Raw genomic sequence first — 14,444 nt, forward strand, 5'->3', positions numbered from 1 at the left:
ATAGTGACGTCATAATGTATGCAGTACTTTTTCACAGAACTGCACTTGTATTTATTGCCACATCAGAGTCCATACACATTATGAGGGGTTCCTTATAATACAATACATTTACTTTATAAAATGACCTATGTTATCTAGCAAACAATATCATTAAATTAAATTATATATTGCTTCTTATTTTTCAAATGTTATTCAGTAATCTATTAGACAAATGTATTCCCCTATTGGACATTTTAAACTAATCTTGAATTAGTAGAAGTTAAAGTTACAGCAGGAAGATTCATGACTTTCTATAATTCTACAAATTACACATACAGTTGCTCACGTGTAACTGCTGTGTTAATCAGTCTTGAAAATGCGTCCTCACACTTCATCATCAGACAAAAAAAGGAAGTATTTTAAAACGGGGATCTAGTGCTGAGGCTTGTTGACAGTGGTGCTGGTTGAATGGAACATGAGTGACAACTCCAGTAGTCTGTGCAGTGCAGCTTATAGAGCTACTTTACATTGGCTGCTTTGCACACAAGTTCATTTTCAAATTCCAACAATTGCCTTATTGCAAAGCTGGATGAGGCATGTGCTAAAAGAGAAGCAATGTTTATTGAACTTGCTAACAGAGACTTGTGTCTGATGTTGTAACGCAAAGAAACAGAGCACTGGACATACTAGAAAGGTTTTTGGAACAACGGCCAGCATCTCAGCAGTACTACATACTGTAGAGGCAGCGAAGTTGCTCTTGGTGTGACTGGCATGCAGCGAGCAGAGTCATTTTTAATGTAATGACATGTGATAGTGACATAGGAATCAGCTACCTTGGGTGTTCAGCTGTCACAAGTTTGGGCTAATGTCTCCACTAACCTTAGAGAATGGCAACGCTTTGCTTAAGATTTTTACAAAGCCTTGGTACAATAACTTCACTCATTTGCTTTCTGTTTGGTATAACATACTGCAGTTCGAAAACCAGCATCATGTGTTGAAAGCCTCGTTGTCAACAACAGTGTAGGGTCCCATATCTTTGCAGAAAAGAACTACTATAGATTCTGTTATTTTTTGGGCAAGAAACAAATTAAGGTTGAAGTTAAACACCAGTGTAGATTGTTTAGGTTCTGCTCATTTGGATGTCAACTGAGACAAGTTTTCTGGGTGAATTTGGGATAAGTGTTATCTCAAAATTGCACATCTTACATATGGCTTTGCTTTTATCCAGCTGTGCTTTACTGATGCACTGTTTGAATTCATAGTAACTCCATTCATGTGATTTAAGTGTCGAAGACACTGATTTTAGTTTAGGAGGACGTGCCAGTTTGTGCGAATCTCCTATATGTAGATTTTTGCTTATCTTCATTTAGTGTCAAAGACACCGATTACAGGCAAGGAGAACATGCCTCTTTCTGCAAAGTACAAGTAATAAAGCTCTTTTCCCACAGAATGCCTTAACAGGTGAATTAGTGACATCTACTGGAATGGATGCCAAACATGAAGATAAGCAAAAACCTGCAAATAGTAATAGAGCAGTATACAGATCTACTAGATCGGTCTTGAAAATGTAAGAATTGACATTGAACCCTTTAAATGAAAAATAACAAAAAATATTGGAAAATCAACATTTTTATCCTTGCCTAGTCTGCATATCTCTACCTCTAGATATTTTTTCCACCATCTGCAGAGAATTGAGTGTTAAATTAACCAGGGTTCTAAACTGGCCTGGTGTGAGTGTGGGTGTTTGCATTTGTACCCTGTGTTGGGCTGACATCCTGAAAATGGAAGGTTGCTACATTGTACCTTATGCTCCTAGGATACCCTGGGAGACCAAATTAAAATCAGGTGGTTGAGAATGTTACATTTTTTAAAAATAGATTGTTATGAACACTACATTTCAGATTAAAATTTTGACATTGAATGGGTTTGAGAGACAGATAAAATAGTTCATCAAAAGCATACAAATCAGATATGATACATAAAGCAACAATTTAAGTTCATCCATCCATCTTTCAAACTGCTTTATCCTGAGTAGGGTCATGAGGAATCTGGAGACTATCATAGTAAGCATAAGGTGCAAGGTAGGATTTAATTAACTTGAAACCTGTTTCAAAGATATAATCAACAATTTATTCAAAAAAAGTAAGAATCTGAAAAAGATTTTGTAATAGGAGCAATCAATTTTTTGAAGCTAAACTAAACAATTAAAATCAATAAAAATATCCACAATTGTAACATTTAGTTCTTACCAAAAAAGTAGCTCTCTCAAATAGCAAGACTTCATCTGCCTCAATAATCTGAGCAAAATTACGTAAATTGGTTTCAAGCTGCTGAACATTAGGAATCAGCTGGTAGACAATGCTAGACCAAGCCTGTGAATAAAAAAAGATCAAAATCTTATAGGAAAACCATGTTCAAACCTTAATTAATAACCAGATTACACTAGTAGATATTGTCAAATTCAAATATGTACCCAAAAATATAATTATTACTATGAATGTGCACATACAAACACTAATAAATGTATATGATATGTTAGTTTAAAGCACTGGCCAAATTATTGCAGAATACCAACAGGAGTAATTCATACAGCGGAACTTTGGTTGTCGAACATAATTCATTCCTAAAGTCTGTTCAGAAACACATTTGTTTGAAAAGTGAAACCATTTTCCCATAAGAATTAATGTTAAATGGATTAATCTGTTCCCAAACCACAGACGATTTTTTTTATTTAAACCATTATACTTTATATATAAGCATACTTCATGCATAAAATCCAATACAAAAACAATGAAAATGAACACATTCTTACACATAAAGAAAAAACACAATACATAGATAAAATACAGACAAAAATTTAAATTCACTTTAATTTTATGGAGGAGTTCTTCTGCCCCATGGTGGCTTATAGAACAATGTCAACTTTTGTCGACATGATAGGTTGCGGGAGGACGTCAGCTGTAAATGTCAAAAAAAACGCGCCAATACAGTAAAGGTAGTCCCTCTTGTGCTTGGAAGACTGTTAAACTCATTCACTTGACGTCTAATTCCATTCATCTTTGTCAGTAGCGACAAGCAAACAACAGCATGAATGGCACTGACATATGGCCAGAGAGTGACACGAATGCGCAAAGTAAAATACTCAGTGGAGGACCTTTTGCATATATCTTATTATTTTGAACTGGATTCTGACTTGTTGGATTCCGATTTTGGTGTAAGTGATCTGGAGATCAAAATTGACAAAGAAAGTGAGGTACTGGCATCAGATGATCGGTCCCAACATCACCTGATCATGGTGCCGAACATGTTTGTGAGCCTGATGTGTCGACTGCAACAATCTCCTGGGACGAATGGCACTTACAATGAGAAAAGGTACAAACCAGATTGCGTTGCACTGTGACCTCCGCCAACCCTGGACAATCGCAACTACTGTACTCAGAAACAGCGAACACACAGCAAGAGCTGCCACAGAACAAGCAACAGACTTATGTTGATTTATGTGTGAAACCATTGCTTTGTGTGCGCGCCCCTATAAACCCTCTAACATTCTAGACAGCTAACATTCAGGAATCCACACTGCACTGAGCAACAGATGTTTTATGTTGGTTTATGTGACGAAAAATATTTTGTGTAATTTTCATAAAACTGAGTTTTTGAAAAAATAATCAGCCTTAAGAAAAGAAAAGAAAAAAAAGGCACTGCAAATTCTGCACTGAACAGAGTGCGTTTTTTGTTATGATATTTTCAAAAACCGATTTGTTCGAGGTGAGAGTCATTCAACATAGGTTCCACTGTATTTTCTAAAAACATGCTAGAGATTTTTCTATGTGCAAGATTTTATTGCTCAACAAACAAAGCATTACATTTTCCTTTCACCAATGATATTAAAAATGTAAACACTTTATTATAATAAAGAAACTGGCATGTTTTGCAAGATGACAGAAAATTGGATTTTTATTAACATGAATGCCAACAAATATATTTTATTAAAAGTTATAGGATGGTGGCTGCAGATAAAGATATGGCTCTTTGGCTAAAGGATCTGGGCTGGTAACTGTAAGGCTGCCGGCTCAAATCCCAGCAGTGACGGAAGGAATGCTACTCCATTGGGCCCTTACTCTACAATTGCTCCTAGGGCACTTTACAAATAGCTGACCCTGCGCTCTGCCCCCAAAACTCTGAGTAAGTAAGGGTATGTGAAAAAGAGAAGTTCCCTTCAGGGGTTAATACCATATACATATGTTTTCAGATAGAATAAGAACCTACACATGTATCCAAGAGTTTATTACTTCTTGCAGTTTTCATTTACAAGGGGACTGCAGTGTATCATGAAGCATACTGTGACAGAAACAAAGAAAGATTAGTATTTGTTTTTGTATTTGTTACTGATTGAAAAATTATGTTCATTTTTCAATAGCAGATCTCTAGGCATCAAATGGTAACTGCATCATTAAAACTGGGAATTGGCTGAACTGTATTAAGTCCTGGTAAAACAGCTGTTTACTATATACAGAAGACTATTATTGGACTACAGTAATCCCTCACTATATCACGCTTCGACTTTCGCGGCTTCACTCTATCACGGATTTTATATGTAAGCATATCTAAATATATAACACGGATTTTTCGCAGCTTTGCGGGTTCTGCAGACAATGGGTCTTTTTACTTCCGGTATATGCTTCCTCAGTTGGTTTGCCCAGTTGATTTCATACAAGGGATGCTATTGGCAGATGGCTGAGAAGCTAACCAATCAGAGCATGCAGTTCAGTTCCTGTGTGCTGACTGGCTCAGTGACGGAGCGCCGAATTTGATTCTGCGGCGTTAACCAGGAAGTCTCGTCTCGCTCATTCAGCATCAACGTGTTTCGCTCTGTAAAGAGTTAACTTTTGTGCTCTTTTGTGTTGATCTTTGTGTGTAGTCAAGCCCTTCGTTATGGCTCCAAAACGATCTGCTCCTGCTACTGCTTCAGGGGCTGTGCCCAAGAGCCAACGGAAGATGTTAACGATTGCCGAAAAGGTAAAAGTTTTGGATATGTTTAAGGAAGGGAAAAGCTGCACTGCTGTAGGATGCCATTACGGCATCAATGAGTCCACAATTCTTTTTATTTAAAAAGGAGGAAAAGAATATAAGATCTACGGCCGCAGTATCCTTTTAAAAAGGGTGCAAAACGAGTAGTAAGTGGACGTAATAAGGCAGTAGTCTAGATGGAATCTGTTTTAGGGATTTGGATTGAAGACTGCCGGAAGAACAACAACGGTGGTGCTACACAGTCGCCTGAAGAGGCTCCTTTAGAAGGGCTATAACGCTCTCCTTTGTTGTGCAGTAAAATTAAACTCATTGTTATCGGACAAGTCATCGTGTCATTGCTGGTGAGTAATTATGATTATACAGTAAAACCCAAATATTATTTTAAAGATATGTGTATATAAACAGTGTGTTTACATACATAATTTCAATGAATCTTACCTAATATCTAAGAGAATACAAAGGGTTTATGCTATATAACTGTGCGGGGAATATTTATAAACAGTGTGGGAGAGTTTATAAGGGCTTAAAATATATAAAAATAACCATACAAACACATGGTTTCTACTTCGCGGATTTTCACCTATCGCGGGGGGTTCTGGAACGCAACCCCCGCGATCGAGGAGGGATTACTGTAACTGCAAACTCAGAAAAGTAATGCCGATTACAGGATTCTTAATGCTTTTCAGTTATGGGGAATTAGCAAATTCAGTGTGAGCTAAGTAACCCATTTGTTTATGCACGGAAATATTGAACCAAACAGCCATTCCCACCATCCCTAACATTTTCGATAAAGTATTTATTAAATGATAGAAATAAGAAAAGTTAAAGAAATGTGAACTATTGTCATCTCCTCCTTGAACCGTCACCTTATCGTGGTGGAAGGGTTTGCGTGTCCCAATGATCCTAGGAGCTATGTTGTCCGGGGCTTTATGCCCCTGGTAGGGCCACCCAAGGCAAACTGGTCCTAGGTGAGGGATGAGACAAAGAGCGGTTCAACAAACCTCCAATGATGAGCGAAACCTTTGGACGACGTTTTCCCTTGCCGGACGCTGGTCACCGGGCCCCTCTGGAGCCAGGCCTGGAGGTGGGGCTCGATGGCAAGCGCCTGGTGGCCGGGCCTGCACCCATGGGGCTCAGCAGGGCACAGCCCGAAGAGGTAACGTGGGTCCTCCTCCCCATGGGCGGGGCCAAGGAGGTTGGGTGCAGTGTGAGTTAGGTGGTGGCCGAAGGCGGGGACCTTGGCGGTCTGATCCTCGGCTACAGAAACTGGCTCTTGGGACGTGGAATGTCACCTCTCTGAAGGGAAGGAGCCTGAGCTAGTGCGCGAGGTCGAGAGGTTCCGCTAGATATAGTCGGACTCACCTCGGCGCACAGCTTGGACTCTGGAACCAATCTCTTGAGAGGGGCTGGACTCTCTACCACTCTGGAGTTGCCCCGTGAGCGCCGAGCAGGTGTGGGCATACTTATTGCCCCCACTGGAGCCTGTGCATTGGGGTTTACCCCGTGGACGAGAGGGTGGCCTCCCTCCGCCGGGTGGGGAAGGGTCCTGACTGTTGTTTGTGCGTATGCCCGAACAGCAGTTTGGAGTATCCACCCTTTTGGAGTCTCTGGAGGGGTTGCTAGAGGGCATACCTTCTGGGATTCCCTCGTTTTGCTGGGAGACTTCAATGCTCGTGGGCAATGACAGTGAGACCTGGAAGGGCGTGATTGGGAGGAATGGCCCCGATCTGAACCCGGGTGTTTTGTTATTGGACTTCTGTGCTCGTCATGGATTGTCCATAACGAACACCATGTTCAAGCATAAGGGTGTTCATATGTGCACTTGGCACCAGGCCACAGGTCGATGATCGACTTTGTGGTCGTGTCGCCGGACTTGCGCCATATGTCTTGGACACTCGGGTGAAGAGAGGGGCGGAGCTGTCAACTGATCACCACCTGGTGGTGAGTTGGCTTCGATGGTGGGGAAGATGCCGGTCAGACCTGGTAGGCCCAAACGTGTTGTGAGGGTCTGCTGGGAACGGCTGGCAGAGTCCCCTGTCAGAAGTAGCTTCAACTCCCACCTCCGCAGAACTTCAACCACGCCCCGAGGGAGGTGGGGACATTGAGTCGAATGGGCCATGTTCCGTGCCTCTATTGTTGAGGCGGCTGACCGGAGCTGTGGCCGCAAGGTGGTCGGTGCCTGTCGTGGCGGGCAACCCCCAAACCCGGTGGTGGACACCGCGTGAGGGATGCCGTCAAGCTGAAGAAGGAGTCCTATAGGACTTTTTGTCCTGTGGGTCTCTGGAGGCAGCTGATAGGTACCGCAGGCCAAGCGAACGCGGCTTCGTTGTTGCTGAGGCAAAACTCGGGCATGGGAGGAGTTTGGAGGCCATGGAGAACGACTTTGGACGGCTTCGAGGAGATTCTGGTCCACCGTCCGCGCCTCAGGAGGGGAAGCAGTGCAGTGTCAACACCGTATATGGTGGGGATGGTGCGCTGCTGACCTCACTGACGCTAGGGTCGGTGGGAGGAGTACTTCAAGACCTCCTCAATCCCACTAACATGCCTTCCACGAGGAAGCAGAGCCTGGGGACTCTGAGGTGGGCTCTCCCATCTCTGGGACTGAAGTCACCGAGGTGGTCAAAAACTCCTTGGTGGCAGGGCCCCGGGTGGATGAGATACCGAGTTCCTTAAGGCTCTGGATGTTGTAGGACTGTCTTGGTTGACACGCCTCTGCAACATCGCATGGACATCGGGACAGTGCCTCTGGATTGGCAGACCGGGGTGGTGGTCCCCCTCTTTAAAAAGGGGGACCGGAGGGTGTGTTCCAACTATAGAGGAATCACACTCCTCAGCCTCCCTGGAAAAGTCTATTCGGGGTTCTGGAGAGGAGGGTCCGCCGGATAGTGAACCTCGGATTCAGGAGGAACAGTGTGGTTTTCGCCCTGGTCGGAACAGTGGACCAGCTCTTCACCCTTAGCAGAGTCCTGAGGGTGCATGGGAGTTTGCCCGACCGGTCTACATGTGTTTTGTGGACTTGGAAAAGGCATTGACCGTGTCCCTCGGGAATCCTGTGGGGGTGCTCGGGAGTATGGGGTACCGGACCCCTGATAAGAGCTGTTCGGTCTCTGTACAACGGTGTCAGAGCTTGGTCCGCATTGCCGCAGTAAGTCGAGCCCGCTTCCAGTGAGAGTTGGACTCCGCCAGGGCTGCCCTTTGTCACCGATTCTGTTCATAACTTTTATGGACAGAATTTCTAGGCGCAGCCAGGGTGTTGAAGGGGTCCGGTTTGGTGGACTCAGGATTGGGTCACTGCTTTTGCAGATGATGTTGTCCTGTTTGCTTCATAAGGCCGTGATCTTCAGCTCTCTGGATCGGTTCGCAGCTGAGTGTGAAGCGGCTGGGATGAGAATCAGCACCTCAAATCCGAGCATGGTCCTCAGCCGAAAAGGGTGGAGTGCCCTCTCAGGGTTGGGGAGAGATCCTGCCCCAAGTGGAGGAGTTCAAGTATCTCGGGGTCTTGTTCACGAGTGAGGGAAGAATGGAGCGTGAGATCGACAGGCGGATCGGTGCGGCATCCGCAGTGATGCGGGCTCTGCATCGGCCTGTCGTGGTGAAAAAGGAGCTGAGCCGTAAGGCAAAGCTCTCAATTTACCAGTCGATCTACGCTCCTACCCTCACCTATGGTCATGAGCTATGGGTAGTGACCGAAAGAACGAGATCGAATACAAGCGGCTGAAATGAGTTTCCTCCGCAGGGTGTCTGGGCTTTCCCTTAAAGATAGGGTGAGAAGCTCAGTCATCCGGGAGGGGCTCAGAGTAGAGCCGCCGCTCCTCCGCATCGAGAGGAGTCAGATGAGGTGGCTCGGGCATCTGATCAGGATGCCTCCTGGACGCCTCCCTGGTGAGGTGTTCCGGGCACGTCCAACCGGGAGGAGGCCCCGGGGAAGACCCAGGACACGCTGGAGGGACTATGTCTCCCGGCTGGCCTGGGAACGCCTTTGGGATTCTCCCGGAAGAGCTGGAAGAAGTGGCCGGGGAGAGGGAAGTCTGGGCCTCTCTGCTTAAGCTGCTACCCCCGCGACCCGACCTCGGATAAGCGGAAGAGGATGGATGGATGGATGAACTATTGTCATGTCAGTGTATAGTGTCTTTCAAGCTTACTAGTAGTACAAATAAAAAAATACAATAAAATACATTTTAGACAAGTAGTGTGGTTATGAATGCAGTGTACTCCACTGGATCAAAAACAACATGAAAATAAACCTCTAGCTAAAATTAAACATCATAAAAATTAAACAAGTCAAACTGAAATTCTGTTTTCAGGTTTTACAGGAATTCCTGAAACCTGTCATGAAAGTATTTAAAGATTGAAGATGTACAATAAACTGCATTCACCAACAGTAACAAGGGCATTTAACATATACACCATTGATTAGTCTTGTTGCTCTGAGTAGCAATAACCAGAGTTTTGAAAGGATGAAGAAAAGAAAAAAACAGCTGGACAGTTACATTAATTTTACCTTATATAAAGTTTCATCCCAGATGGATGTCCTAAAGCAAGTACACTCCAGAGGTCGTGACAGTCTTTTTAAATCTTCTTCACGCTCTTTAAAAATCTATAAATATGAATACATAAAAATATAAATATACAGAAAATTCACAGGAACACATATGTAGTTAAAAACATTTCTGCAGAGTAGAACTAAGCAAAATTTTGTAACACTAAGTGTAAGTTTGAAAAATATTACACATAAAAATGAAACTGTTGATAAGCTGGCTAGTTTTAAAGAAACACCAGCTCATATACTGTCCTTAAATCAAGTTAAGATAAACAAAGGTTTCCTCTGTTAGCTACCCATAGAAGAACAAGATAAAATGCAAGATAAACAGATATTTAAAGTAATAACGAATGAGCTGCTAGTTGACAAAAATAGGTGCAAGATTTCAAACACATAGTTTGACTATATTTAACTTAAAAAAGAAATCCACAGTTCTTTCTCACTACTAAGCTTACAGTGTTTGCCATAAAGAAAACAAAGATCTAAACTGAATAATGTTATCATACTGTGATATACACATACACACTGTCCTCCGTAATGTTTGGGACAAAGACACATTCAACTTACCCCTCTGCTCTGCTCTAATCTCTTAAAAATACAAATTAAATAATTCAGATGTGAATAAAGTGCACATTGTAGACTTTAAGGGTATTTGCATACATTTCAGTCATAACATGAAGAAATTACAACACTTTTTATAGATGCCTTCCTCCTACTCCCTTAAGTGTCCTGTTCAGCATATGGAAGGCACGCTCAATTGTACTGAAAAACTTGTGTTGCCTTAACAGTACATTTGGTATCATTATATTGCTGTAGGATGAAGCATTGTCCAATGACTTCGGAGGCATTTATTGGAACCTGAGCAGATCAGATGTTCCTATACACCTCAGGATTCATTTTGCCACTGCCGTCAGCAGTTATTTCATCAATGAAGATAAGTGTGCCAGTACCTGTGGCAGCCATACATGCCCATACAACACCATGTTTAACAGATGAGATGGTATGCTTTTGATTCTGGGCAATTCCATTTCGTCTCCACACATTGCTCTTGCCATCACACTGATACAGGTTAATCTTTGTCTTGTCTGTCCACAAGACCTGTTTTAAGTACTTTTTCGCAAACTGTAATCTGGCCATCCTGTTTTTGTTGCTAACTAGTGGTTTGCATCTTGCAGTGTGGCCTCTGTATTAATGTTCATTAAGTCTTTTGTGGATAGTCGTCTCAAACACATACAATCATATTAAAAAGTTTGGAAACCCTCTTAATTCTTTGGATTTTTGTTTATCATTGGTTGCGCTTTCAAAGTAGCAACTTCTTTTTAATATATGACATGCCTTATGGAAAAAGTAGTATTTCAGCAGTAACATTGTTTATTGGATTAATCATCATAACAAAATTAGACAGGTGCACCACAACAGAGATATTATATCAATACTTAGTTGAGCCTCCTTTTGCAAATATAACAGCCTCTAGCCACCTCCTATAGCCTTTGATGAGTGCCTGGATTCTGGATGGAGGTATTTTTGACCATTCTTCCATACAAAATCTCTCCAGTTAAATTTGATGGCTGCCGAGCACAGACAGCCTGCTTCAAATCATCCCATAGATTTTTGATGATATTCAAGTCAGGGGACTGCGACGGCCATTGCAGAACATTTCGAACTGTGTTTTGGGGCATTGTCTTGGTGGAATATCCAATCCCTGCGTAACTTTAACTTTGTGAACAATGCTTGAACATTATCCTGAAGAATTTGTTGATATTGGGTTGAATTCATCCAACCCTCGACTTTAACAAAGGGCCCCAGTCCCTGAACTAGCAACACAGCCCCACAGCATAAAGGAACCTCCACCAAATTTGACAGTAGGTAGCAGGTGTTTTTCTTGGAATGCGGTATTCTTCTTCCGCCTTGCAAAGTGCTTCTTGTATGACCAAATAACTCAATTTTTGTCTCGTCAGTCCAAAAAGCACTTTGTTCCAAAATGAATCTGCCTTGTCTAAATGAGCATTTGCATACAATATTTGACTCTGTTTGTGGCGTGAGTGCAGAAAGGGCTTCTTTCTCATCACCCTGCCATACAGATGTTCTTTGTGCAAATTGCACTGAATTGAAGAATGACGTACAAATACACCATCTGCAGAAAGATGTTCTTGCAGGTCTTTGGAGGTGATGTGTGGGTTGTCTCACATTCTCACAGTTCCTGCACATATGCCGCTCCTGTATTTTTCTGAGCCTGCCAGACCTGGGTTTAACAGCAACTGTGCCTGTGGCCTTCCATTTCCTGATTCCATTCCTTACAGTTGAAACTGACAGTTTAAACCTCTGAGATAGCTTTTTGTAGCCTTCCCCTAAACCATGATACTGAACAATCTTTGTTTTCAGATCTTTTGAGAGTTGCTTTGAGGATCCCATGCTGTCACTGTTCAGAGAAGAGTCTAAGGGAAGCACAACTTGCAATTGACAACCTTAAATATCATTTCTCATGATTGGACACACCTGTCTATGAAGTTCAAGGCTTAACAAGCTAATCCAACCAATGTGGTGTTGCAAGTAATCAGTATTGAGCAGTTACATGCATTCAAATCAGCAAAATTACAAAAGTACCCAAATTTTTGCATAGCCAGTTTTTCACATTTGATTAAATGTCATACAAATAAATACAGCTTCACTAAAAATCTTTGTTCGGAAAAAACCCCAGTACTCTGATGTTCCTAGGAAATGAGAGACATACCACTATTATCTTTTTGTTGAAAGTAGAGTAAATTATTATGTAAGCTGAGAGGAGTTCCCAAACTTTTTCATATGACTGTACATAGCTGCCACCTTCTGAAAACTGCTTGTGAGCTTTAGGACGAGTGTTTGGGACTTTTTCTTAGCCATAATGTGGATTTTTCTGTCATCAGCAGGGGAGGTCTTCCTTGTCCTAACAGTCCCTTTGCGATTACTGAGCTCACCAGTGTGTTCTTTCTTCTCAATGATATTCCAGAGAGTTGATTTAGGTAATCCTAAGGTTTACCGATGTCTTTGATTTCCACTGACACAGCACTCATCCTCATGTTGAACAATGGCAACTACAGACTCTAAAGGGTAGAAGTAAGCCTAGTCAACTTATGAAGAAATGAAACACACCTAAGTAATCACAAACACCTGTGACGTCAATTGTCCCAAACATTACGATGCCTTGAAATGTGGGTAACATTTATAAAAGAGTGTTGTTATTTTCTACATGGTTTAACTGAAATACAGTTGTGTTTGAAAGTTTGTGATCCCTTTAGAATTTTCAATATTTCTGCATAAATATGACCTAAAACATCATCAGATTTTCACTCAAGTCCTAAAAATAGATAAAGAGAAACCAGTTAAACAGATGAGACACAAATATTATACTTGGTCATTTATTTATTGAGGAAAATGATCGAATATTACATATATGTGAGTGGCAAAAGTATATGAACCTTTGCTTTCAGTATCTGGTGTGACCCCCCTTTGCAGCAATAACTGCAACTAAACGTTTCCGGTAACTTTTGATCATTCCTGTACACCAGCTTGGAGGAATTTTAGCCCATTCCTCCGTACAGAACAGCTTCAACTCTGGGATGTTGGTGGGTTTCCTCACATTAACTGCTCGCTGCAGGTCCTTCCACAACATTTTGATTGGATTGAGGTCAGGACTTTGACTTGGCCATTCCAAAACATTAACTTTATTCTTCTTTAACCATTCTTTAGTAGAACTACTTGTGTGCTTAGGGTCATTGTCTTGCTGTATGACCCACCTTCTCTTGAGATTCAGTTCATGGACAGATATCCTGGCATTTTCCTTTAGAATTCTCTGATATAATTCAGAATTCATTGTTCCATCAATGAAGGCAAGCCATCCTGGCCCAGATGCAGCAAAACAGGCCTAAACCATGATATTACCACCACCATGTTTCACAGATGGAGATAAGGTTCTTATGCTGGAATGCAGTGTTTTCCTTTCTCCAAACATAATGCTTTTCATTTAAACCAAAAAGTTCTATTTTGGTCTTATCTGTCCACAAAACATTCTTCCAATAGCCTTCTGGTTTTTCCACGTTATCTTTAGCAAAATGCAGATAAGCAGCAATGTTTTTTGGAGAGCGGTGGCTTTCTCCTTGCAACCCTGCCATGCACACCATTGTTGTTCAGTGTTCTCCTAATGGTGGATTCATGAACATGAACATTAGCCAATATGAGAGAGGCCTTCAGTTGCTTAGAAGTTACCCTGGGGTCCTTTGTGACCTCACTGACTATTACACGCCTTGCGCTTGGAGTGATCTTTGTTGGTAGACCACTCCTGGGGAGGGTAACAATGGTCTTGAATTTCCTCCATTTGTACACAATCTGTCGGATTGTGGATTGGTGGAGTCCAAACTCTTTAGAGATGGTTTTGTAACCTTTTCCATCCTGATGAGCATCAACAACTCTTTCTCTAAGGTCCTCAGAAATCTCCTTTGTTCATTCCATGATACACTTCCACAAACATGTGTTGTGAAGAGCAGACTTTGATAGATCCCTGCTCTTTAAATAACACAGGGTGCCCACTCACACTTAATTGTCATGCCATTGATTGAAAACACCGGACTCTAATTTCACCCTCAAACTAACTGCTAATCCTAGAGGTTCATATACTATTGCCACTCACAAATAAGTAATACTAGGCTGACCCGACTTTTAAGGTCACCGACTTTTAAGTTGACCACTTCTTAAGGCAATTCAATATGTAGATCAATTTGATATTTTATACAAACTCATTAATTTCGTTATATTGCATTTGAGCAGTATTACTTTAATACTTGTAGTGTTTGGTATTTTTGTGATGAAATTTAAACTTTTTTTCTATATTGAGGTTGTCCTTTTGAACCCCCCTGATATTTAC

The 14,444-nt window shown here is 41.9% G+C and overlaps 1 protein-coding gene across 1 annotated transcript in view; it reads right to left on the minus strand.

The window, feature by feature from the left end:
* Nucleotides 1-14,444, minus strand: part of rraga (Ras-related GTP binding A) — a 45,108-nt gene that overhangs the window by 18,413 nt on the left and 12,251 nt on the right. Inside the window, exons 6-7 of the mRNA XM_039765918.1 lie at nt 9,509-9,604; nt 2,229-2,351 (exon numbers count right to left, since the gene is read on the minus strand). Of these exons, the coding sequence (XP_039621852.1) occupies nt 2,229-2,351; nt 9,509-9,604 (219 nt within the window). The remainder of the gene's footprint in view (nt 1-2,228; nt 2,352-9,508; nt 9,605-14,444) is intronic.

This window comes from Polypterus senegalus, chromosome 10 (assembly GCF_016835505.1).
Source record: "Polypterus senegalus isolate Bchr_013 chromosome 10, ASM1683550v1, whole genome shotgun sequence".
NCBI lineage: Eukaryota > Metazoa > Chordata > Cladistia > Polypteriformes > Polypteridae > Polypterus > Polypterus senegalus.